This window comes from Lemur catta, chromosome 5 (genome assembly GCF_020740605.2).
Source record: "Lemur catta isolate mLemCat1 chromosome 5, mLemCat1.pri, whole genome shotgun sequence".
Classification (NCBI taxonomy): Eukaryota; Metazoa; Chordata; class Mammalia; order Primates; family Lemuridae; genus Lemur; species Lemur catta.
The window spans coordinates 76,155,037-76,182,124 of NC_059132.1; the positions used below are offsets into that span (position 1 = coordinate 76,155,037).

General features: G+C 42.3%; 1 protein-coding gene across 3 annotated transcripts in view; it reads left to right on the forward strand.

The window, feature by feature from the left end:
* TMEM131L (transmembrane 131 like) overlaps nucleotides 1-27,088 on the forward strand; it is a 154,488-nt gene that overhangs the window by 50,186 nt on the left and 77,214 nt on the right. For all 3 annotated transcript variants that reach the window (XM_045552137.1, XM_045552138.1, XM_045552139.1), the window contains exons 4-6: nucleotides 20,532-20,600; nucleotides 25,283-25,406; nucleotides 26,477-26,593. In XM_045552137.1, the coding sequence (XP_045408093.1) occupies nucleotides 20,532-20,600; nucleotides 25,283-25,406; nucleotides 26,477-26,593 (310 nt within the window). The remainder of the gene's footprint in view (nucleotides 1-20,531; nucleotides 20,601-25,282; nucleotides 25,407-26,476; nucleotides 26,594-27,088) is intronic.

The following is a 27,088-nucleotide window of genomic DNA, read 5'->3' on the forward strand; positions in this document are numbered from 1 at the left end:
GTAATAAATGAATCTCACATTCATTTATGACAGTGAAAGTCATTTTTGCTGTAATTATTTGGTGACTCATTTCTAAATCCTCAGTGTCTTCTCATCTTTTTTTATAGTGCACTGATCAAAACCAGGCTGACTGCTGGCAGGGCCTGAGTTGGAGGGTGTGTGTGTGACCCCCCCCTCCCCATTTGTGTCTTCATTTGATGTTACATCCCCATCTTGGCTTTTCTTCACAGTTGCATAGCTTGCAGCCAGGGAAAGAATCAGAATTTGGGGGTCTTTTATGTTCCAGGAAATGGAGCACCAGAAAGGGCACCTGACACGTTAACCTGGGGGGTGCCTGGCTGGGCCTGACCTGTAACCGTGGACCCTGGCCCTGAGACGAAGGCTCTTTCTGCAACATTGAGGTCTAACCTTGTCCCTTTGTTGTTCACTTGTTAGTTTTTCGTGCCTTAGGGGACCACCTTGCATTTATTTCTCTTCAGTTTAATATTTTTGGTACCATATTTATGCAATTTTTAGAGGCTTCTGTGATTGGTAGTCCTTGTTTGAATGCTGTGGCCATGCTGTTAATTTGAACAGGTCCTTTCCCTGGAGTCTGGTGGGAGTCTCCTTGCCACGCTGGAGGACATCGCCTGCCTTGGCCTTGGAGTTCACTGGCCTGTTGAGTTCTCCCATCTCTGTGAAATGAAGAGCCGTGTAGATGTGTATGTGGTTTTAAAACTGGGAGTGAAATATCAGAGCTTTGCTTCTAGATGTTGGCAATAGATAATATAAAGCAGGTTACAGCTTGCCTCTTCAGGTGGGTTATTTAGTTGTAGCAATGGAAGCTTATTAATAGGGAAGACCCAGCATAGGAAAACAGAACAGAGAGCAAGACTGTTCGAGCTCCTAGCATTTGGCATTGGTAGATTTGTGTGGGTTGCAAAACATAAGTTTTGTATTGGATATGTCCTTTTCCAGTGACTGGAGAAAACTATGTGACATGTTTTAAAATATTGAAAAAAGAGTACTAGTTTTAAAATTGGGTGTGCAGTCTGGTTGCAGTAATGCAGATAAACCATTCCCCTCTGGAAACTGAGGGGGTTTCGAAACAATGAACAGTACAGTGAGAGAACGTGTAAGTTTAAAAGCAGATAAAGAAGGAAAATACTTTTGAATTTAAGGAGGAAATACCTTTCTCACTTCCATTTTCTTTTTAAGTTCCTCCTACTTTTGTTTTTTGAAATAATGGTCTTGTCTCTCATAGGTTCCGGTCCTAGGCCTGGCTCATAAGGTGTTTGTTTCAAAGCTGCTGTTGAATGGGCAGAGCAGGTATAATGTCTGCCTCAGTTTTAGAGCTTCCAAGACCAATGGAAATAGTGTAGGGTAGAAAGCGATTTGTCTGGGTTGGGGGCCAGCCCCTCCCTGGGAGAGTGTGGGCTGGAGATAGGGTAGACTTTGAAACTCAAGAGAAACATCGGCAGTGGTTTCTTATCTGACCATGTACAGTGTGTTGTCGGTCGCACCAGGCTTTACTTTTTGTGCCCTTCTGTAGGGCAGCTGTCGCGTGGAGTCTGGCTCAGGAGGGTTGTGGCCTCTTGATTAAAGAGGTGGGATCCGGTGAGGTGAGGAAGAACTTTTCCATCGCTTCTGTCCCCACTGTCTGGAGGGCTCTAGAGACCACTCATCAGTTGCCTATTCCATGATCACTGGTGACTTCTGGGATATTTTGTGATTAATTTTATCTTGGTGCTTTTAAGAAGTGACACTTCACCTAGTGTCTGTGAACTTCGACTTTCATCTGTAGAAGATGGAAATGTTCTGTTCCATATAAAGTCGCTCGTACTTGCAGTAGTAAAAGAAATGACTGAGTACTCTCAATTTTCTATTTAAGGAAATCATACACAGCATGCTTTCAAAACGTGGTGGATGGGATGGAGTCCTTGTACAAAAGAAAGTAAAATTTCCACTTAAATTGGCAAGCTTTTGTGGGTGTAACTCTTGCACCTTCGGCATAACTTGAAGAGAAACTTATTCAGTGTGTATGTTTCCACTTACTGAAAGTGAATATATAAAGAAACCTGTGTGGACTCGTTGTTTAGAAATAGATATATGCATTTTGGAAGGGGAGTAGGTTGAAAGAAGTGAAAAACCAAAGAGGAGAGAAACTTAATCCTCAGGGGGAAAATGTCAATTAACGCAAACACAAATACAATATCAAATTAAATCTAGGAGGAAAAGTAGTTTGCTCATAGGGGAAAATAAATTTAAAAATTTAAGGGTACACTGTGGTGTATTCTCTGGCCTGAATCCTTGAGTTGGGAACGTTTTCATTTGCTCCAAAGACCTCTCTTTCCTCCCCACTCCTTCCAGCTAACCTGCGGAAGATTTTCCGTGTTTGACATATGCCCATGTTTTGAAGTCACACGGCATATTGTATTAAGTAAGATCTGATTGCAAAAATGGGCTCTTTTAAAACAGGCAGTTACACAAGATGTTACCATATGTTCATTTCAGGAGATCGCGCACATGCTTTAAGAAAAGAACAACTCATTATTTCAAATCTAAGTAGTTTATAGTTCATATTGGTGTCAGATATTCCATTCGCAGCATCTAAAATTCTTACCGTCTCTACTGGTCTTTTTTCTTAGGTCTCCGCTGCTTCTCTGAGAATACGGACTCTTTGTGGTCAGGGACTGTGTTTTATTCACTGCACCTAATGCTGTGTTGGCCACAGGGTCCAGAAAATACTGTGTAAAAATCGTGGTTGGATTTTGGCAGACCTTGATAATGTGACTATTAGAATTTTCCAGTGGAGGTGATGTCAGTGTATCTTGTAAATGTATCCCCATCAGTTTAGTTCAGGTGTCATTACTTTGCTGAATGACGGGATTTGAGGGGAAAGAGGCAGTTTATTGGATGGTAAATCAGAACCTTGTAAGATCTGGACAGGCTGCATTATGCACTAATTTGAAGAAGAAATTAAAAATACACTGTTAGGTACAGTACAGTACTGGGATCTGAACTGGCAGTTTCCCCACAGCAAGGGGAAATAGAAGAAGGCCCAGAGGAAGTAATGTAGGTGAAAGAGACTTGGCGGTGTTAGAGACTGTTTGAAAGGAAATGCTGGGTGAGCGACTCCGTTGTCTAGGGTGCGCTGGCATGCTGGACTCAGTTCTGGCGACCACCTTTAAAAGGTATTCAGTGGAGTAGCATCAGAAGCACGTTTAACTCATGCAAGTTGGACTTCGGGAGCATAGCGAAAAGTGAGCGATTCTTCCCACCATGAGGCTTAGTGGACAGGTGACGTAGGACCAGTTGTGGTGGCAGAGGCAGCTCTTAGGTCTTGGGATCACAGCTGACAGGGTGTGGCTGACTCCGTAGTTCCAGGACGACTTCCTGAGGCACCCCACCTTCCCTGTGTGGCAGAGGCATGAGCATCCCTGGGGGCCAGTTCCCTTTGGCTCTGGGATTCTTTGCTGGAGGCCCTGCGTAGAGCCGGCTCCCTTGAACTTTTCGGCAATTTTATAAGCACCTAATTCTCCCTATTGAGTCCCTTTCTGCTTAAAATAGCTAGTTTGTTTCCTGCAACCTGATTCTCACTGAGACTGAGGAATTTTGTAATGGGCATGAACTGCATTGGAAGCAGCAGTGTCACTGGAAGTATCTGGGAATGAGCAGCAGATGGGGGATAAGTGGATCGGTGGTTCCTGAACGCACATACTCTGACTCATCCTGCTCTCCTAATGGAGAGGGAGGGAATGTTTAGGAGCTACATATTTTTAAAGATTCCACTACAGGGGATTTACCCTTTCTCCGATTTAAAGGGATTAATTCTGTAACTATTGCCAGAATGTGGCAGTATTTCTAGTGTGGACTATACAGGACTTTCCTCTTTTGTTATTACCACAGGAAAGGAGTATATTTCAAAAATGTCACTGAATACAGAATAAAAATAAGTTGCTTGTAATGAGAGTTAAAAATTTAACAGAATATTTTATACAGTCTTTTGTTATATAAACATGGCATTTTACAGGATAATACACTGTTTTATTGTATAAAGTGCTGTTAAGTATATTTTCTTATCTCTGTTTATAGTTAAAGGGAAGACACAATGGAAGTTATTTAAAATACGGAAATGCCTCCTAAGAAGAGAGGTCAAGGGATTATTTGGAGAACTGGCGAATTCAGAATAATTTAGTGGTATTAGAGTTCGCTGAGCTGGGGAAGCCAGGTAGTTTAAGGATCATGTGTCTTCTGTAAGCACTTGTTCTGCTCTTACTTGATTTCCCCTCCTCCCTCCACCTCCACCCTTCCCTCAAAACCCAGTCCTGATTTCTGCCCTTCTCTTCATCTTCTCGTGCTGGCTTTTTTTAAAGGTACATGCTAACAGATGAAGAAGGAAGTCTCCATTGTTCTTTGGTCTAATAGTGCCTGTTTGATTGAAACTGATTAGGTCTAGATGATTGGAGTCCTTGTAGCAGCAGGGGTTATATGTCAAATGAATCTCCACTGAAGGGCAAGGCTGTTCTTCCTCTGCAGCTGCCAGGCTGCTTGAAATTAGGCAGAATGATTTTGCACTTGGATAATAGGCAGGAATTAACTGCAGCTTGCAAGGTGCTGCATAATGATGGGAAATGTGGATGGTGCTAATCAAATGCATCTGCATATGGCATTTTCATTATGCACAGGAGGCGGATGTGTGCCCAGAAAGGGAATGAGCTTGGGCAGAGCTTGTATGGCACATGTTTGAGAAGTTGCATCTGCAGAAATGGGCTCCTCCTTGCTTTGCTGCATGGAATCCTGACAAGAATAATTCAATCAGGAGGCTGGCGTATGTACTTAGTTGCTATTGTTTTTGTTTTTTTTTTAAACAGCTTCATTGAGATATAATTCACATGCCATACAATTCAGCTGTTTAAAGAGTGTAATTCATTGTTTTTTAGTGTGTTTGTGGGGTTGTACAGCCACAACTGCACTCTAATTTTAGAATATTTTTGTCCCTCCTAAAAGAGGCCGTTGGTATCTTTTATAAAGATAATGTAATTTGTACTTTTTAGGGGACACCTTTTTCCTTTTTTTATTGAGAATGCAGATCATCTTTGGCCTTTTGCAAAATCATCCTATTTCTCAGAAAGTATTTGTTTTCATAAATAGTCATAAAATGTATTTCAGTGTTTCAGTTTCCTGACTTTTAGACCCAACCTCATGAATTACATTTTAGTTGCTGTGTTCATCTACCTATTAGTCGGGACCTTTTCAGCTTCAGGTGGCAGATTCCACTCATCTAGCTTAAGCGGTAAAAGGGATTCAATTGTTCTGGTAACCTGGAAGAAGCAGGGGTGTTGGTCTCAGGCACAGTGGATTTGAGGGTTCTTTATTGCTCAGCCCTTTTATCTTCCCGTTGGCTACTTCACCCCTGTGGTAGCCGAGGACACTAGATGTGGGAGTAGGGTGCATGTCTGCAGCAGAGCAGAGGGGAGGTTGTGGATTGGGTGCTGTGCCTCACCTCACTTGCCTATGTTCTCGTGTAACTGGCTTATGAATCCTATGGGTTTTGATGTGTTTCTCCGTTCTGGGATTACAGATGTATTTGTTCAAGCAGTGGGACTGTAAGAACCATCTCAGGCATGTTGCAGTATCCGACGTTGCGGACTCAGATGGTTAGTCAAAGGATTTGAACTGGGCCCAGGCTGTGGGTGCTACTTTCAGAAAGATTCTCCCCACACCAAGGGCTAACAACCTGGACCTCTTCTTGCAGTCCAGATCCATCCGATAGCACAATTTCCAGCTTAATCTCTTACCTATCTTTTCAGTGCCTGATTCAATGCCTTATTTTCCTTGGTAGTATCCTACATCTTCTGTATTTTTAGATTCTTAGTTATCTTGCCGTCTTATTGACAATTGCAGCATTTGTAATTTAGCAAATCACTCTAATTTCGTATACCCTTGGCATGACTAGACCTGATATTTTTAAGAAGCCGAAGAAGAAATATGACTTACTTGACATTGGTTTTGAAAAATAATCTACACATACTTGGTTTTTGTAAATTAGATTTTGTAAAGGTTTAAGTTGAAATTTGGGAAACATTTTTCACGAGTCTGTAGTTTCTGACATGTTAGGATGAGGCCAGGTTCTTACTGGATAATTAAAAAGAAATAATGTGAGGCGTGAATTGCGATTTTATAGATCCATGACACCAGTGGGAAAGTTTTCCTTCATCCAACACATGTTACTGAGCAACTGTTCTCTAAATGCTTGGGACGCATTAGCATACAAAATAGACCCAAACCCCTGTCCCCGTGGCCTTGCTGTCTCCCAGGGTATGAGGAAGAGACAGATAGCAAACCCAAATATAGTAGCTAAGCTTTGTGGATGTCAGAAGGCGATATGGAAAATGTTGAATCAACAGGGCAGGGAAGGAGAGGATGAAGATTGTGTGGTGGTGGGCTGTAGTTACAAACAGGGGGTTGAGGCTCATTAAGAGCATGAGATCTGAGGAAGGTGAGGGAGTTTGCTATGAGGCTCTCTGGGTGAGGAATGTTCCAGACAGAGAGAACAGCCACTGCAAAGGCTTTAGGGTGGGACCATATACCTGGTGTATTCACAGTGCAGCCAAAAGCCCCTTGAGGTGAGAGCAGGGTATGTACCAAGGTGAGGAGGTGAGGTCTTTTGGGAGTGGGGAGGGGGTGCCGTGTGGGGCCTTGTCCTGGTGGGGGTTTTGAGCAGAGCAGCGATGCCACCTGAACTAGGTTTGAAGAGGCCGTGTTGGCCGTGCTGAGCCGGGGCTGCAGGGAGAACAGTGAGGCTCTTGCAGCCGGTAGCCAAGCGCTCCAGAGAGATGGTGGTGCTGGGACCGGCTGTGGCAGTCGGGCTGGTGAGGTTCTGGCTGCTTTGGGATTTCCGATAGATAGGATGTGGGGTGTGAGGTGAGGGCTCCGAGGTTACAGGCATGAACAACTGAGCGGAGATGGCTGTGACCAGGAGCTCAGCCTCACACCTGTTGAGTGTGAGCTGTCTTTCAGATATCCCAGAGGACATGTGGGAGGGCAGCTGGGGTGCTGGGCTGGAGAGAGGCCTGGGCTTGAGATGTAAATTTCTGGTGACCTATGGAGCCTTAAGGTTGGATCACATCAGCAGGTGAGTGATTTTGGATGGATTGAAGAAGGAGGACAGGGGCCCAGCTTAGCCCGGGTGTCTCTGCGTTCATCAGGTGGTAGAGGAGACTGAGGAGCGCATTAAAGGAACTGGAGCAAAATAACATAAGCAGGTGTTTTGGAATTAAAACTATTGTTAGCTTTTAAAGAACTTATAAATGTGGAAATGTGCTATTTGAATCTGTAAAAAGAAATAATCATAAGCTATATTTAGGAAGAATGTACCTTCCTATGGCTCTTGCGTTCTCTAAAAGCACATCCCTCTGAACATTTTTAATGTCCTCAAGGGTTCTGAACCATGTAACAATTCTGGAAAATCAGGCGAAAGGGAAACGTGACTGATGCTTTACTCATCCTAACACTGCTGTTAGTATTTTGGTAATTGCCGTCTCATTTTCCTCTGTTTATTTTTTTTAGTTGTAATCATGCTGCACACAACAGTTTTGTTTCCTTTTATTTACTTGTCACGGCAACTTTTTTTTCGTGTTGCTATTATAATCTTCAAAACACAATTTTTGTTGGAGAGCTCTGCTGCTTTTGGAATTAGCGTTTATTGATGCAAGGGTTGGCTGGGTGAAACCTCGTTGCTCCCAGCTGATGTTTGCTCCCCCCTGCCTTCCTGCGCACGGGTTTCACACCGCGCTTTGTCTAGGGATGCAGCCTGCTGGAAGGAGAAGCGGAGTTGTTAGAGAGGAGCTGGGCTGAAAACCAGACTCAGGAGCTAGATGCCGCAGACCTGGCCAGTGGGAGGTGACAAGCTGCAGTGCGGGACTGAGAGGGTAAAGGGGCCTTCGCTCCTGGGCTTGAGGGACCACGCAGGGCCATTCTTTCTTTTGTGACATCTTCAGCGATAACACTCCAGTGCCTCAAGGGTTTGAAAGAAAAATTACAATTTAAAAGGAAAACTCTTAGTGCACGATTTGCATATGAGTGGCTTCTGTATAATTAAGAACAATTAAATTCCCTGGGCTGAATTGAAAGGGAGGCTCCTGCCACGGTTGCTGCGGTTCCCATGGAGTATGGCCTGGAGCTGTCAGCTCTCTGGAATTCTGTTGGAGGCATTCTGCCCACCTCCCCGAAACCTCTAATAAATGAAATTCTGAAACACACACTTTTTAGCTTTCCTTTGATTTGCTTCTGTAGAGTTCGTGGACATCAGGGTATGAATCCGACTCTTCTGCTTTTTTGCTGACCTTAGAATGGACTGTCCTCACCAAGGGCGAACACTGTGCCAGACGCTTGGCAAAGCTCTTTACAGACACATTTCATTTAATCCTCACAATGGATTTAAGGGTATTACCTCAATTTTATAACAACGGAAACTGAAATTCTGATCTCAGGAACATTAGATGATGTCCTGTGCTCATCTTTCTCGTTAACTCCACCTTTGTGCAGTCTCTGATTGGGATTCAGTGAGCCTATAAGAATTTAGCCAAGTTCGTTCGTTCGTTCTTTCCTTCCTTCCTCCTTTCCTTGATTTATTTATTTATTTTTGAGACAGGGTCTCGATCTGTCATCCAGGCCAGAGTGCAGTGGCGTCATCGTAGCCCGGATTCCTAGGCTCAAGGGATCCTCCTGCCTCAGCCTTCTGCGTTGCTGGCACTTTAGGCACATGCACCTGTTACAGAAAGCTCAGCACTTGCTCGGAGGCCACATCAGAAGAACTGTTAGGTAGACAGCTAGGGACCTCCGGCCCCTCCTGGGGACAAGGCGGGTGACTGCCACACCTGGGGGAGGAGGGAACATCCCACGAATCTGTCAATCAGAACTTAGTGCTCCAACTGCAAAAGAATGGAGAGGACTCTCTAGCCTACGGGCCAAGCAGCATAGGTACGATAGAGTCTGGAAAGGGACCTAGAACAACTGGCTTTTAGAAGGGCTCACGAGAGATCCACGTGGGTAGTAAGACTCAGGTCATAGAACTCCCAACTGTCCAATCAGAGTGATTCCATGGTGACATCTGAGCCATGAGGAGAGTCCAGTCCAGACACTATAAAACAAGATCCAGACCATAACCAAGGTCTCTTGCTACAACGAGGGGTCTGGTCGTCTTCTGTGGCGTATGTATCTTGCTGTGTAAACCTGTATCTTGCTCTTACTCTATAATTCTGTCTTCCTCTCCTCAGTAAACCTCATTTGTGTGCTTACCTTGCTTTCAGCGTGTCTGGTCATTCTTTGGCCTAGAGTGCACCAAGAACCGACATTTCAGACTCTGAGCCCCCCTGACAGAATGAGGACAAGTGGTTTGAGGAGAAGGAAAGAGGAGTTTATTAATTTGCCCAGCAAATGAGGAGGATGGAGACTCCTGCCTAAAAATGCCATCATCCTAATACTAAGCAGAAATACAGAGCTTTTAAAGGGATGGTTTTCAGTTCTACGGTTAATAATTCTGATCGTTCCATCTCCTCTGAACACAGTCCTGTGATCTCCGCCCAAGATAGTTGATCCATCTCCTGGAGCACATAGAACAAAAGACATTCCCCTGCCCCTCCCAACCACCAGACTGAGGCAGGGATGCAGCTTTTAATTTTGGAAAAGTGTGAGGAGGTTTTAAAGAGACAAAAAACATTTTTGCCAATTTTTTTTCCCAGGCCATTCTCTCTATAACACCACCACACCTAGCTAATTTTTAAATTTTTTGTAGAGATGGGGTCTCTTTATGTTGTCCAGGCTGGTCTCAAACTCCTGGTCTGAAGCAATCCTCCCACCTGGGCCTCCCGAAATGCTGAGATTACAGGCAGGAGCCACGTTCCTGGTCTTCTTTTACTGCTATGGAAATCTCCCTCCTAATACTGACTAGGAAGCAAGATGCAGTTTTCCCCAATTTTTCCTCTTCTGGTTTTGCAAGAGCTCTGCAGTTTGATACAGTGTTGAACAACTCTAAATGGAGCAGGAACACAACTGTTTCCCATTGTAAGGTTCCTGCCAACCAGCCCGGGGTAAGGAGGTGTAATATGTATCAAAAATTGAAGAAATTTCAAGCAATCTTTAAAAAGTAGAATAATTTTTACCTCTTGCCTTCCCTGAAATGTAAATGGTGGTGGGCTCTTATTGGCAAGGCCCCTTCCAGGACTTTGTTCCTAGAAGGCCAGGCAGGGACATCACCTGTGTGTTCCTTCTAGCACCTCTTTTATTTCTGGTGTGTCCACATCCATCTGGAATACCCTCCCACCCTTGGTTCCCTGACACGTCTCACGGAGGTCCTTGCCTGCCCCTGCATGTCTGGTCATGAGGCAGAAGGATGGGGTATGAACCAGTCATATACAGGCATGTCTCAGTTTACATCAGCAGGGGACCAAAGCCACCATAATCCCCCACCACAGCTTGTGGCTTTTGCTAGTGAAGGGCAGCAGGACCATCCTTTTCTTACTTGGGAACTTTTTGTTTATTTGTCTTATGGTCAGGTTTGGGTTACTTTTGTTGCTTTAGCCTTATAGTTTATTGGGAATCTCTGTTTCTGGGCACTTGAGAAAGGGGGGCACTTTCCTGAACCCACCCCCTCGCCTCCCCCATCCTCCCCAGAAAGGCTGGAATGATGGGACCATTGCATAGTTGTAGTTCTTTTGGGCAGCTGCCCTGGCAGTTTCTGGAGTTAGAAAAGGGTGAGAAGCTACATCAGTTAGAATTAAAGTTGAAGTCTTAAACAAGATTTGAGTTTTCTCTCTCCTGAGAGATATACTGCCCGCTGGCTCCAGGAAGTCTTTAGGGGCCCTGCTCCTTCCAGATGACTGCACTGCCTTCCCCAGCGCATGGGGGCTCAGACTCTGGTGCAAGGTGGAGACGTTGATGGTCACGCAGCAGATTGAAGCTGCCACGTGATCCTTCAGCCTCCATCCTGTTGGCTGGAACTTAGTCCCGTGGCCACATCCAGCTGCACGGGAGCCTCGGAAATGTGCCCAACTAAAAATGCCATTGTATGGAAGGAGAGCAGAGACATTAGGATCCAAAAAGCATTCCCTGTCACAGAACCCTGGAGAAGAAACAGTGAGACCTTTACCACTATTTCTCCAATGAAAGTTACTTTTCATGTAACATTTTGAAGTTATACCTCTCCCCCCAAAGGAAAAAAAAACCCAAACCTCAAAAACCCACTAGTCTCCTCTGATTTGTATATAGGAGTACTTGGTTTTCTGGGCATACTCTAGACCAGTTTCTCCAGTGTCAGTATTCCTTGGGTTTCACGTGAGAAAAATCAGCTTTTCAGCCATTCTGACAGCGGGAGTATATCATGTAAGAAGTGAGGTGGCAGTAGTAAGTTATGCTCTGTGAGTGTGTGGTATGTGCTGGTGTGTTCAGTGGGCAACTTGAACCTGTCTCATTAAAAAGCCTTCTGCTATATTACTTTTTTTAAAAAGTGCATTTTTAGGCTAGATTTTAAAGAGAGAAGACTTGAACCTTTTGAATACGACATATTGTCTAGGTATTCCAAGGAGCAGGACCGGGCCTGGGCAGTGAGTATTGCACGAGGCCGTCACGCTTGCTGCGAAGCTACAGGCTCCTTCACTCGCTGTGGCCAGGGAGGCCAGGAGGCTGGCCCTTCAAGGATGGTTAAAAAGCTTAGACATTTTTCATTAGATTTTTCTGGCAGCATTGCTAACATTCTTTGTATTTGTCTGAAGATTGCTTTGATACATTTGTTCATATTGAGATCTTTAATAAAACCTCAGTCCGTTCAGCATGTGTATGTGTGTGAGTGTGTTTTAAAGACAGGGTCTCTCTCTGTCTCCCAGGCTAGAGTGCAGTGGCGTCATGACAGCTCACTGTACCCTCCAGCTCCTGACCTCAAGCGATCCTCCTGCCTCGGCCTCCAAAAGTGCTAGGATTACAGGCGTGAGCCACCATGCCTGTCCTGTTCAATGTGTTTTAATTAAAATACTAATTAAACATTCTGGGACATACAGTGATATAGGAGTATTCTTCCTTAGAAACTCTAAAAAATTATGTTTTGTATTTCAGTTTTTATCTTACCAACATTTTTGCAGTCTGTTTACCTTAGCGTTTGTGTTTTTCCGTTTGTTTGAAACTTCTTCCTCCAACTTCATCTGAAGACAGTATATCCAGCCTTCTAGACCCTCTCAGATGCCACCTCTTGCAGAATGCTTTTCTTAACCTACTCTGCACCAGATGATCTTTTCCTCTTGTGAACACTCAAAGTGCTCTACCTTGTATCATATGTGATGTGTATCTTTCATATGTGATACATACATGATACTAGAAGCCTATGAAAGTTAGGGACACTGTTTTATTTGTCTCTGGATTCCTGAGTCTAACTGCCTGGGTAGATGAAAGAAATGAATTTCAGTGGGATTTGGCATTCCTGCTTTTACAGTGTGAATAAGTTCATCTACCAAATTGCTCAAAATGTCATAGATGAGCTTTAAAAAAATGGCTAGCTCACCTTCACGGAAGTAATATCTAAACTTATATGGACACGATGAGCACTCAAAGTTGGTTTTCTAAAAATAGTTACGGTATTGCATGAACTTGCACTGTCCACATGTGATCAGAGAGGAAAATGTCCTTCAACTATGTGAACTTCTGCTTTGGCCTCCTCTTTTTTATGTATAGCATCTGGCAAATTCTGTTGATGCTAGAGACATCTAATCCTAAATTAACTTTTCATGCTGACTTGTCCCTAGAGCTAAAAGATAATGCAAAGTGGATTTTGTATTTTGCAGATTTTGAAATCATATTTAATTATTTAAACACATAGTAGAATAGAAAGATGTGATTGATTGATTGACAGAGTCTCACTCTGTTGCCCAGGCTAGAGTGCCATGCTGTAAGCCTAACTCACAACAATGTCAAACTCCTGGGCTCAAGCAATCCTTCTGCCTCAGCCTCTTGAGTAGCTGGGGCTACAGGCATGCACCACCAGGCCCAGCTAATTTTTTTCTATATATACTTTTAGACCATGCCTGGCTATTTTTTTCCTATATATATTTTTAGTTGTCCAGCTAATTTCTTTCTATTTTTTAGTAGAGATGGGGTCTCGCTCTTGCTCTGGCTGGTCTCGAACTCCTGAGCCCAAACGATCCTCCTGCCTCGGCCTCCCAGTGAGCTAGGATTACAGGTGTGAGCCACTGCACCTGGCCCAAATCTTTAAACCACAGAGGAGAAGCCATGAGTTGCAGTACGGAGAAAGTTGGAACGAGAGTTAGGGGAACATGAGCTTAATTGCTAGCCTGTTCTTTTATAGGTTTTTGTAAAGTCATTTAACCACTTGGCTAAAGGAGTTCTTTATAGCATGCAGAATGTGGTATGATTAAATGTGTAAACATAATAATATATTTTAAAATTCTTTGAATGGCAAATGTAATGCTTTTCTCCTGACAGTGAGAATAGAAAGGAGGGGACAGATTTGAGTGGTGTGAAATCCCTGGAAAGCCCTCGGCATTGGTTGAGTATGGAGTTCAGTGAGACACAGGAATCAGTGTGTCAACAAGGCTTTCAGTTGGGCAGGTGGGGCAAGCCACTCCCAAGTTGGGAACATAGTACAGCAAACCGGTGGGGCGTTGCAAGCAAAACGTTGAACTGCATTTTGGATTCCTTTTGGAGGTACCCTTGCGCCATCCACGGATGGCTTCTGGTGCAGATGGAAACACAAGTCAGGAGCTCAGCGGAGGAGTCGAGGCCACAGATACACAGGCTTGGGAGATGAATCAGTCAAACCACAGAAACCAACCCTGGCTGATTCAAGCAGAAAAGGAATTTACTGAAAAGAAGTTGGGCAGCTAACAGAATCTCTAGGAAGACTCAAGAACCAGGCTTGGAGAACAAACCAGTAAAAAGGGGACCTAGCTTGAACCACAGCCAAAATTATTCCAGACGGTGGAGGACAACACCCCCTGCTGCTTGCCCAATGCAGTGCTATTGTGGATGCCCCCAGGACGAATTCTCCACCTTCCCTCCCTCCTTGTGCCATCCGTATCTGAGGCCATGCTTCAGGCTGGTCAGTCTGGAGATGTCTAGGTCACCTGCCAGCGTCCTAGCTGCAAGCAGGGCTAGTGAATCTAGTAACTGGCTCTTTACAAATCCAGAAGGGGTGACAGCGGGAAATCTACAAATGGAGTAGGGAAGATGCTGAACAGCTGCAGAAATGACATATGTTTGCTTTGGAAGCGTCAACGTATGGGTGATAGGTGAGCCCAGTGGGTGGGTGTGATTGGCCAGAGTGAGAAGAGAAGGGAGGAAGAGTCTCAGAAGGGGCAGCGTGGGAGAGATGGGCAGAGGAAGAGGAGCTTAAGAGGGAAGGGGAGAAAGAGCAGCCAGAGGAGGGAGGAAAAGTGGGGAGGTTTCCTAGAAACCGAGGGATGGTGATTCAAGAGAGAGTAGCCAGTGGAAAGGCTAAGTAAGCTCAGTACTTGGTTTCACAGCTTGTGATCCTCGGTGACCAGGATGGGCCGTATTGGGGGAATGAGAGGCCTGGGTGCCAAAGAGCAGAGGGGTGGGAGCAGTGTATGCAAGGGGTGCAGAGGGGCTCTGAATGCAAGTTCTCACTCCTGTTCAACCACCCAGAGCTAAGCAGGCTTTGACAAGTTGCTCAAACTCTCAAAGCGTCTCTTTGTGTTCGAAAACAGGGTGATAATAGTATCCACACCAAGTTCTTAGGATTATATGTGATGATAAAGTGCTTGACATAGCATCTGGTACACTGTAAGTGCTCAGTAAGTGTACTTGCAGTCATTGTTACTGTCACCAGCAGTTTGGCTACGGAGGGAAGGAGGAGAGGGCTTCGTGCAGCTAGGGAAGAGGGTCTTTTCTCAGTTGAGCGGCACGTGCGTCTCTTCATGTTTGTAAGTGGAGGAGACAGAGTGGGGAGGGAGAGGTGGAAGTCCCAGAGAGGGCTGCACAGGGGCTGTGAACCCAGGATTCATCCAGAAAACGTAGCAGGGTTAGTCTTTGAGAGAAGCAACATCTCCTCCATGGGAGGTATGGATTCCGAGAAGGTCAGCAGCAGCTGGAGGGGCAGATTCGCATGGAGGACTTTTGTGGTTGCCTTAGGAAGGCCTGGCCATCTGCAGGCTGTGCTGCCGGGAACCCCGGCGTTGCCATGGGTGAGAGTGCCTCCAGCAGACCACTGTCTGTATTGCTCCCAGGGCTTTCTCTGATTCCTCTTTGTTTAATTAATTAATGCTTTGATCTCGAAGCCTAAAGCTTTCTACAGTGAAAGAAACTGTAGGAAAATCATATCCAACAAAATGACTTTTTCGTCCCCTCTGTGGGATTTTAATGGGGAAAAATACTGGTTTCTGCCTCCATTGTTATAAATGGTTCTTTGCAAGTAGTTAATTGACCAGGAAGAATGGCAGTTCTAAACTTAAGTAGCAATGCCTGTGTCTTCTGCATTTTTTCCTATCAGTAAACTTCTGGGGGAAAAGTATTTTTTTAATTAAAAATAAAAACAGAAGAAAACAACTTGCACTAAGATTATGGTGCAGACTTTCATAAGTCATGTAGTTATATAACTTACTTAATAAATCATGTAGTTCAGGCTGTTTGTTTTTCAGCGAAGGCCCAGAAGCTCAGTGCCTTGCCTCAGATCGCAGGAGTCTCCAGGCAGCACTGGTGCTGGGAGCTGGCGGGGAGGCCTTGCCCTGGAGTGGCCAGGCTAATTATTGGCATGCATCAGTCTAGACTCCCCCTGGCGTGGGGCTTTTTATATCTGTGCAAGGATTGATCTGAGGTCCAGTTGCCTCATGGAAAAGTACTAAATTCCTTTAAGCTTTCTGTGGTTAGCAGTGGAGTCCTAGAAATACCTGCTCCCTGCTCAGGGGAACATGGTGAATGACTAAGTAGTATCCCATTTTAGATGAAGGGGACCAAGGAGGTTAACACATGAACCCCTCCTGTCATGGAGTCTACGAGTCTCTCACTGCGTTTCCAGCTGTGGGATCTCACATTCCTGTGACTAATAAGAACAGCCCTGTAAGTGTCTCATTAGCATAACATGTTCCTTGAACACTTCAGAGTCTAGACACAATAGCATTATTTTGGTGCAGTCTACTTCTGCCTTTTTTTGAGGCAGAAAGGGTTTGTCAAAGGGTAGGAAACTTTTCCTCTTGTCCTGCTACTTTCTTTGCCTGCATCTGGTGGCTAAAGCTGTTGTGTTGTTCATGCCCTTAAAGATTTTTTTTTTCTTGCAGCAATACTGTTTTCTCCAGGTGTTGGAAGAGTTTGCATGTGAAAAACAGCTAACTATAGATGTCAGGGTGTCAAGAGATGGATGAAAATTAGTTTGTTGAGGAATATGGAAAATCAGGCAGTTCTACCCCTGCCAGGCAGTCACCATTGGGTCTCAGATTGCTGTTAGGAGGTGGAGGTGTTCTTCACTTACCTGAGAAGGATGGGCCCTCTTCTGAAGCATTGTTGTGTTCTCCAGGGATTGGTCAGCGCAGATCTGATGGAGCGCCTGCTGGCTTCCCCTCCCTCCCCGCCACCCTTCGGGCCAGCAGTCTTCCCTGTAGCTGCGGTGGGCTCAGGCCGCCCTCTGCCCGGGGCTCCCCTCTGCACTCCTGCATGCAGGGCCGCAGGCCAGCTGGCTTGTGCTTGCTGTCTTTGCTCGAATAGTGTTCTCCAGCGTGGCCCGTCCTCAGCCTTCCTGTCTTTGCTCCTGCCCTTAGCCTTGCTGGACGTGGCCTCTGTTCATTGTCTGTCCCTGGTGGCTGTTCGTTGAGGCCCACTTAGATAGATAGCCCTGCACTCCGAAGCCTTTGCTGGGTTTCCTCTCTTCTCTCGTTGAACTCCCTTGCTCATTTTTTTTTTTTCCCTTTTTTGCAATTTTCTAAATGGCCACTTCCCTACAACTAAGCCCAGGCAAGTGGCCCTGCCCCTCTCTAACTCCTTGCACTCTCTTGATCGTTGAGTTTTGCTTGTTGGCCTAGGAGCCTGCATTGCCTTTGAAATGATCAGATATCGTGTGTGAACAGCAGGCACAGTTGATCACAGTTAATTTATTTTCATAATCTAAGTTACTGGACTGATTTTTTTTAAAAAGGATGTGTCTGATATCATTGGTTAGATTTTATTTTCCTAGGAATAAGGAATCTGGGCATCCACTTGCTTTTCTAAGGATCTTGGAATCATGCTGTGTGACTCGCTCATTTTGCCGAAGAAGAAACTGAAGTCTCGTGTCACATGGGAGCTCACAGCACAGCTGGGACCTGACCCAGGGTCTTCTCATTTCCAGTGAAATTTCTTTTGGAAAGTGCTAGCCACCTTTTCCAGCTGTTTCTTTGTTTTATGTAGATAGAAAAAAAATGTGGCCAAAGTTTTAAAAAAAGAGAAAGATAAAAAAGCCAGGTGATCTTAGGCAAAGATAAATGTTTTTTCAAAATAACATGCAAAAATCTTTGTCCACGTGTCCACCCAGTTCTTTGCAGAATGTCTTTAAAATAAGGAATAAGAGTGCGTGGAGCAGATCTGTATAAACGAGAGCTCACTCACCTCACGTTACTCTTGCTCATGTTTCTTATCCCTAGTCCTGTCTCCTGTTAAAGAACAAATTGCCCTCTTTTATTTTTCTTTTTTAATTAAGACCTTTTCCTTACAGTTCTCTTGCAGATAGAGAAATGGTAACATTAAAAAATATGTGGCATAAATTTATAATTGATATTTATAAGATGCATGTGTCTGATGCCAGATGTGGAGACTCCTAAGAGGGAACGAGGCCCGGTGGACTTTGACATAAATGAGTCATTTGTATCATTAAGGGTGAAAGGTGAAATGCTGACTTTTGAGAGAAAGGGGAAAAGGGAAGTTTTATCTTGTATCACTGTGGTTCTTGAGACTAAGTTATTGTTTTGATGCTGTCAGTTTAGAAATGAAAACTCTGGCATTTCAAATACAGTATTATTTCTTAGCTAGCACTGATATTTGGGGATAATTGTTGAGGTCATAGTGGACTAAATTTTGGTGCTTTGTTGCCACCTATACCCACCCCGCAGTCTTTTTAACAAATATTTAAGGACATGTATGTGTGTGAGTGTGCTTCAGATCAATACCTATGTCTAAAATAGTTTTACCTATAAGAACTTTTAAATTTATATAGTTATGTTAAATCTCCTTGTAACTTGATATAGTGTTTTCCAAATTGTAAAGTCAAGTTAGCTGAAATCAACCAATGGGAAAAGAGAATCTATTTTATGACTTTTAGGGAAAAACATTGGCATAGTTTTATTCCTCCATTTGGGATCAAAAATAGAGTTTTCTTTGAAGTTAAAGAAATTCTGGCTATTTGTACCATATTACTTTAGGTTGGGCCCTAAATGTCTGATTTTTATTGGGTGTGTTAAACTTTCTGATTGTGGAATTTAAAAATCTCTTATGAGGATATGAGACAGCCCAGGTTCATATTTCATTTGTTCTGTTCAGAGGTAATTACTGCTATCTCATTTGGGACTTTTAATTCCAGAGGTCAACTTTGACTGTAAGCTCAATTGGCTTCTCCATCTGTTCTGTTTGCTCTTGTTAGAGGAATGCCATCCTCTTAGTAATACGATCTAATATTTATTGCACTTAACCATGTGCCAGACACGAAGCAAAGGCATCATTATCTTGTTTTATCCTCAGTCATCTCCATTTTACGGATGATAAAGCCGGGACTTCAGAGAAGTTAAGTGGCTGACCCACTCAGGACTAGACAGTGATGGCCTTGGTCTGGAGTCCAGGTTTGTCTGGCCTCTGCAGCCCAAGCCCTCACCAGCAGGCTAGATCCCATCGGTTGCTTGGGTAGGTCACACAGTGACTGAACCTGACACAGGGCTGGTGGTCCTGAACTCAACAGATCGGGATTGGAATTTGGGCTCTGCCTCTTAGTAGCTATGTGACCTTGGGTGAATCACTTAAATCCTCCAAACCTTGTCTATTCATTTGGAAGTGGCGTGTAAAATCTGATGGCAAATTCACCTTTTGGTGCACAAGACAGGAAGAAGACTGTCATTAATTATTTTACTCATTACTTACACAGCAGCCTGACTTTTCTAAAGACGATTTTTGCCTATTTCCTTTTTCTGGAGTGCCGAGTCCTGGCCATTTGGTCTGGATTGGGTACCCCTGGTGCACCTCTTCACCTCTGTCGCCTCCTGTGTCTCTTGAAATCATTTCTGGAGGCAACTATGTATGTTAGTGGCCTTCTTTGCAAGCAAGTCATGGAATTAGTGCCGGTCTTTGAGGTTTCAGGGAGCCCAGTAAATAGCAGACCTCTTCTCTGCCCACACGCAAAACAAGTGGAGACTGAGGAGTCACCTTTATTATTAATACAGCTGATGCTGGAGACAGAATAAAGGAGATACAGATAGTAATGGAGGGGGATTTTTAGGAAAGAGGCTAGAAGAAGGGAAGCTCAGATAAAGGCAGAAAGCGTAGGCAGCAAGAGAAGATTGCAGCTAGACTTCTTCCTACAGGATGGGAAAATGGGACCTTGGAGGGGAACTGGCTGAAGGTTGTAAAGCTGCTTATTGGTCAGCAGGTTTAAAACTCGAGTGTCCATGCCTGGACCAGCCTGGAAACCAGCTTGGTCGAGGGCTGCTGGGTGGGAGGAGAAAATGGGAAGATTCTAATTTTGGAAAGCCTGTTCCAGTCTTTGAGAACAGTTATGTATGTTACCTTTGGGAGCTTCTCTAGTTTTTCATTTTTGGATTATGTGGCTTTTGAAATGTCACATGGAAGTTGATAGGTTTTTGATACTTGTGTATGTGTATATATATGTAGTAGTTTATGTTTTTAAATGAGTAACATTTATAGTTTTTGTTATATCTTTATTATGGTTTTACTTTTACATGTTTTCTTTGTATGTTTTTCTGCTGTATTGATTTGTGACTTTTGATTCTGAAGGCAGATGAAATCATAATAATGATTAACAACTGTTAAAAATGTGACCCGATCTGCCATGTGACATATTATGTGATTGTTATTCTTAAAAATACAGACGATGGTGGCTTCTATGCTACACTGCCCTTTCCCTGTTACAAATGATCTAACAAATTTAGAGGCCAAAACTCTCCTCCCTTCCAACCAGCTTTACTTGTAATGTCTTTTCTTGATTTAGGGTTTATGAAAATAGCCATGTTATCTTAATTCATCCAGAAATGAAGCCTATTAAAAATTAAATCTATCCCCATTTTTGTCTGAATGCTTGTAAGATCTGTACATTTGATATGACATTATACTAACCATAATCTAAGGGTTTCTTAAATTTTACAAGTCTAGAATAATACTAGACTTCTGATAATTCAATTTTATCATTTAAAATCTAGTACAGATTCATCTGTAAGGGAGTAAAATTATATCTCATGCAGTGAGAGCCATTAGTCTAAGTATAATACATTTTCTTAACTCAGTATCCAAATTTTAACATTACAACAAAAATTAATCTCTCTTTTCTCTTCCTTTTTTAGCTTCTCAGACAAGCTGTTTAGTGGAAAAGGCTTACATTTTCAGCCATCAGTTCTAGATTTTGGAATACAGTAAGTGTCTTTCCTTCATAATTAAAAACAATAACTCATTTGTATTATTTACTTTCAGGGCATCTTAATTATATGTATGAATAATGTTACATTTTAAATATATTAATAATATGAAGGGACATTGATCCTGGGACTTGTTAATAGGAATATTTTTGTGAGAAGGAGTGTGTAAGAGTTGTTTTAACCCATTTCTTTAGGTTCTTTTTTTGGTTGTTTTTTTAGAGATGGGATCTTGCTGTGTTGCCCAGGCTGGAGTACAGTGGCATGATCACAGCTCACTGCAACCTTGAACTCCTGGGCTCGTGCAGTCCTCCCACCTCAGCATTCTAAATAGCTGGGACTAAAGGCATGTGCAACCACACTGGGCTAATTTTTTAAAAACAATTTTTTGTAAAGATGGGGGTCTTGCTATGTTATCCAGGCTGATCTCGGGCTCCTGGCCTCCTGTGGTCCTCTGCCTTGCAAAGTGCTGGGATTACTGGCATGAGCCACTGTGCCCAGCCCCTTTCTTTAGGTTTTTTTTCTTCCCCCCATATCACAAGATATCAAGTAACCTTTCTTTAGTTTTTAATAAATATAACTTTTAATATATTTTAGTGACTGGAATTTAATAAGTCAATGTTAAGTCTTTGTTTTTCTGAAACTAGGTTATTTTTATAATGAAAGTCTCTAAATATTGATGGTTTCTGAGTTCTTTGAAGTTAGACTCATTTACTCATTTTACTTCTTGCTGTGCCTTCTGTATTCAAAGTTGCACTGTAGTTATGATTGTTATGATAGAGACTTTGGAACGTCAAGCGGGGAAGATCATCATATAAGCAGTAATGATTTATAGTACGTAACATTAAGAATTATGAAATGAAAGGATTGTGATCTGAGTGTTGCTTGCGGGCCTAATCCGGGAACCTGGAGAAGTTAAGGAGAAGGATCAAGCTGTGGAGAGGAGGCAGTGGAAGGACTCTTGTTATCTGTGATAAAGTTTGAAACTTAAAGTGTTAAGCGCCCTGGATACAGAGTATAGCAGCAAGCATTGGAAAAGATAAAACTTCAAATTAGTAATTTCAATGGTGAGTATAACCGAGTGTTTGAAGTGTAAAAGCTCTGCTAGCTTCAGTGGCCTGAGTACATCACTTCAGTTTTATGAAGAGCTTTTTGAGGTAGAAGCAAAGTTTTGAGAATGAAATAACCATGGTCATTGGAGAGCGTCTGGGGTGAGTTTGTGGTGGCCTCCCGGGTGCCCCCCCTGATTCGTCTGGGTCACTTTCCACGTCCTTCCGATCATTAGGTTAGCGCTGCAGTGAAGGAGAATGAACCTGGAGTTTAAAAGTAGCTTAGTGAGCCTTTTTAAGGAGATTCTATAAAAGGAAGAAGAGAAAAAACTGTGAAAGGAGTTCACTGACTTAACAAGATTCTAGGTATCTGCTGCTTTCGAATTTTTATATTTTTACTCTTAAGGAAACTACTAGAAGCTGAATTTATGATAATTTAGCTGATAACATAAATAAGCTGAATTTGTCGTAATCTCACTGATTTCAAATTCTGAGAGAATAGTTTGCTTCTGTGAGAAATCTTTATTGTAAGAAGAAATTTTAATGCAGGACCTAGTTTAAAGAGTATGTATGATAGATTGGATAGATGGATAGTAGTAAGTACAACTAGATTAGGACAGTAATTCCAGTTCATAGGATCCTGGCTGTCTAATATATGTATTTTACTCTTAAGTAACATAAAAAAATCCTGTAACCAATGCACATGGGTGTGCATATACAGTCATCCCTCAGTATCCATGGGGGATTGGTTCTAGGACCCCAGCAGATACCAAAATCTGGTATTTACATATGACCTACACACAGCCTTCCTCCCGTATCCTTTAGATCATCTCTAGATTACGTATACTACCTAGTGCAATGCAAATACTACATAGTTGTTATACTGTATTGTTTATATTTTTGTTGTATTGTTATTTTTTATTTTTCTCAATATTTCCGATTGAGGTTACCTAAATCCGCTGATGTAGAACCTGTGGAGATGGAGCGCCAACTGTAAATTAGCTACATATGTTAATTAGCAGTTTACATTAATTGCTGGTCCTCATCACTAGACATGTTGAAAGAAATGTTTAAAGTCTTTGAGTTGAAAGGATTACTACTTTTTAGATTTGAGTCACTTTTGGATGATTCAGTTATGCTTATATAGTACTTTATAGTGCGCAAAGCATAATCGTGGCTCTTGTCATTTAAGTTTTATATCAGTCCTGTAAGGATCCTGCAGGCAGGCATTATCTGAGTGTGTGTGTATCATTTCCAGATATCTCTGGATTTGAGCATGTACTGCCTACAAATGTGTTCATGCATTTGTTTCTGAGAAGTAATGTCCTTTGCCCAAGGTCATTTCACGAAGAATGGTAGAATAAATCTGATTCTTAAGCCAGCATTCACTCTGCTGTTTTTCTTATTAGTGAGAGCCAGGATATGATAATGGGAATAAGTTATTTTGCTGAAGTTAAAAAAAAAAATCTCAATAAGAACAAACTTTAGTCTAAATTAGAACACATCTAAAATTAGTCAAGTTTTACCTTCTAACAAATGGCATAAATTATAGGCATTAGAGTAAGACTTCAGCCAGAGAGTTCTCCTGATTTCCTCACTGCCCTAGTTCAGCTTTTGCTATTGTTTGTTTTGATGTTGACCTTGAGCGAATTCCATCCCTTTCCATAGCTTTGATTTCCTTCTAGGATGCAAAATCAGGATCAAGTTACTCCATTGCTTTCTGCTTTATTTCCTAGGGCTTATTTTAAGGGTTAATATTCTGTTGGTCCTGAGATTAAAAGTGCCACTCATTCATCAGAGATTTTAATCATTCTTTTGTGGTATTAAATTAAAAGAGTATCTTCCAGTTGTCACTAGTGAAGGAAATTCATATCCTCATAACACTTTTAAAAATAGAATTAAAAAAAAAAATAGAACAAAAATAGCACAGTGGTAGCTAGGTTTCAGCTAGCATTCTCTGTGGGGTCTGGTCAGGTTTCCGGTGACTGTAGTCACCGACTCTGCCACATGGCAGTTTTACAGTCTTGTTTTCTAATGCATTTTTCTGGTAGATGTTTGTATCCTTTGAAACCAGAAATCTTGCATTTCAGTTATGTGAATGGGATATCAAGCTTGAAGGATAGGTATTAATAACTTCGATTGATTGATTCGTTCATATTATTTACTTAAAACCTTAAAACCACAGAAGTCTTTATTTGATTTAATTGCGGAAAGAAAGGCAAATATGACCTCAATACTCTGAGGTAGGGCTTATTGAAGTGACCCTTTATACGTCTGGTAGTGCAAAAAACGTTTTTAAAAAAATTGTATTATTTAAGAACATTAAAAAATCAAGGTTTTAATCACATTGATGTGTATTCATTCGTAACTGGATGTAAAGAACTTACGCTTTGAAATGTACATTGGATGTTTTAAACTTTTTGTTAAGACTGGTGATTAAAAGGAGAGAGAGCGAAAAGAAAAATTCCAAGGATTCGATGGTAGTGATGCAGTATTTTGGAAATCCCGTTGTATGTAAGAGAAACAACCTGCATTTCATTTCTCCTAAAGCACACATTTTTAGTACCCAAGAAATTGGAATAAAGTCAGAGAAATAGAAGCATAATGAATGAGTTTGTTTGTTTGTTTAAATTAGAATATAGTTTTATTTCTAGGCCATGCTAAGTACAACTAGGTATTTGGGTCTTTGCCACCGAGGGTATCAAAACTGGAGAAATGACTTTAGTGAAATTTTTGCTGCTTCCCTATTCATTACAGTATAATGGAGCTAGCCTGGATTTGGTATTGGGCATAGGAGCCAGAGTTAGTGATTAGAGGGAACTTTGTAGGTGGGCCAGAGACCCCCTTCTCCTTTCCTCTGGCAATTCCTTTGTCAGAGCTGTCCTTGCAGGTGGAGAGCGCTGCAGAGAAGAATTGGCATTAAGTCCTTCATGAGTTAGTGCGTTTGCTGTAGAGCAGGGAGTCTCACTGTGAGGTTTGTGGAAGGTTTTGAAATTATGTGTAAAACTTCCTGTAAGTGTTATGTGTGTGGAGGGAGGAGCCAGAGGTTGCATTGGAGTTTTCTGAAAGGCTCATAATTTAAGTGGGTGAGAACCACGGCCACAGAGTGCTGCAGGCTTTTCATTTCTCTCAGAACAGCCTTTAGCAACAATTAAGTTTTCCTTTTATAAGACCTCATAAAATAAAGTCTTGTTATGAGTTGGAAATACAATCCTCTCAAAAAAAATTTACTCAGAAAACAAACCTTAAGAAAATTGGGTTTTTCTATGAGTACTGTTTTTTATCTAAACATATTTTCATTTGAATTAGAGACCTAAGTCAGAGAAGTGCCAGTTAAGTGCCAATATGAATTTTTTTGCAAGCTTTTAATGGTCTAGATGTGTTGAATTCTTCTAACACAGAAACCAGTGGGGTGCTCCTGTGGGTTGGCATACGTCTTATGAAAGAAAGTTTTTTGTTTTATGATTTTTGACGGTTGTAGATTAAATGTTTTATTACCAGCAGGCTTTAATAATTGTTGTTTTTAACTTTGTGATGAACATCAGCAGCCTTCTGGGTTTAAAAATATGTGTGTGTGTTTATATATGTATTAGTCATATTTATAATCTTGATTTTTTCTGTTTCCCCTCCTAGGTTCTTGGGACATCCTGCAGCAAAGATTCTCTATGCTTACAACCCTAGCAGGGACAGCGAGGTCGTGGTGAATTCGGTGTTTACAGCTGCTGGACACTTCCATGTGCCTCCCGTTCCTTGCAGGGTGAGTGTTGATGTACTCCTGGAAACTATGCTAGGGCAGCCTGCCAGGTTGTCTTGCTTTCTTTGGCCGGGAGTTTTTACTTTCTGCTCCCTGTCTCCCCTTTCTCTGCTACCCAAACCTTCTCCTTCTGTGTGTTTGCTTTAGCATTTACTTGTTCAGTTGTTCATTTTTATAATTTGAGTAGCTCTTGATATCTACCTGGGGAAAAAAGTTTGAAGAGTCTAAACTAGGTAGTCATGTAGGTATATTTAACATGGCTTTATCAGAGCCCAAGAAAGTTTATATTACTTGTCTTGAATTGATCACAAATGCTGAGGCATTTAGTAACTAATGCAGTATTTTGGAATAGTTGTGAGCTCTTCCACCTCTCAATGTTCTAAGTTGTGAGCTCTTCCACCTCTCAAACTTGCTAAGAAAGTTAGAGCTCCTTTCTAAATGTAGGCCTGCAAGGCAGTGAATGGCTCTTTATAAAGCTAATTTGCACCATAACACAGAGCTCAAAACCGTAGTCATCCAATAGTTTTAATTTCAGTGGTCTTTAACTTTTAATGAAGATCTTAATTGCTAGTAGGTTTTTATTTATTTTGTTCACTATGGCTGCCTCATATTATGCACTTTTTAAAAATACTGGGACTAAGGACATGTGAGGGGAAGCCCAATATTTGGTCTCTGACATTCCAGGTAAATGTTTATTTTTATCACATGTCAACATGTTTGCACATTGGTTGTTCTCTGTATTTGAGAGAGAGAGAACCATGTTAGAGAAAGACACTTGGATGTGTGGGTGTGGAAGAGGATGGAAAGGAAAGATGTGAGATTCCCAATTCCATTCTGAGGCCAAGGGCTTAGCAACTACCTTGCCCTTTAGTCTGTGGTGCGTTCTTTGATATATCCTCTTAGACCGTTAGATACTGATCAGTTTGGGTATTCTCATGGATTTATGATACTGATAAATCAAGGGTGCAGAATATGCAATTATCTGTTAATAGAAATTGTCAAAAAGAAAGTCTGTGAAAGACAATTTATCAAAGGTGCCATTTCACATGGCTAATTGGGTACCTGTCTTTCAGGTAATTCCAGCAATGGGAAAAACTTCCTTCAGAATTATTTTCTTGCCTACTGAAGAAGGAAGCATTGAAAGCTCTTTATTTATTAATACCTCTTCATATGGAGTCCTTTCCTATCATGTGAGTAACTTCTTCCTTTTGTTACATAATGTGGTTGTTATTTTAACAAGAGGGGTTTGGGAATTTTAAAAAAAACTTTTAGAAATGTTGCTACCTGGTTTATGTCATTAAAATAGAAGATGGTTAGTGATGTTAAATTCATCAACTTTTACCCTTTCTGCCTGACCTGGCACTGTTGGCTGTTCTCAGTACAGACTACAGGGCTCTTCCCTACCATGGATCTTCGAAGGGTATTGGAACAAAACAAAGAAATCTATCATGCATGGTTTCCTAGTATAAGATATAGCAGGCTTCTAAAACTCATGGCTCCCGCCTCACAAACAGTTCAGAGGGAGGCAGCTGTCAGGAGAACCTGTAGCGATTTGCCTATCTACCCTCCTTGGCTCGGGAGTATTTCTCATGAGGAGGCAGTGATCGTGTGCTTGGGGTCAGTTCTCGGGGAGCTCACTGCTCATGTCAAGGTACTAGGAGGGAGCGTGAAGAGTCTTGTTGGCG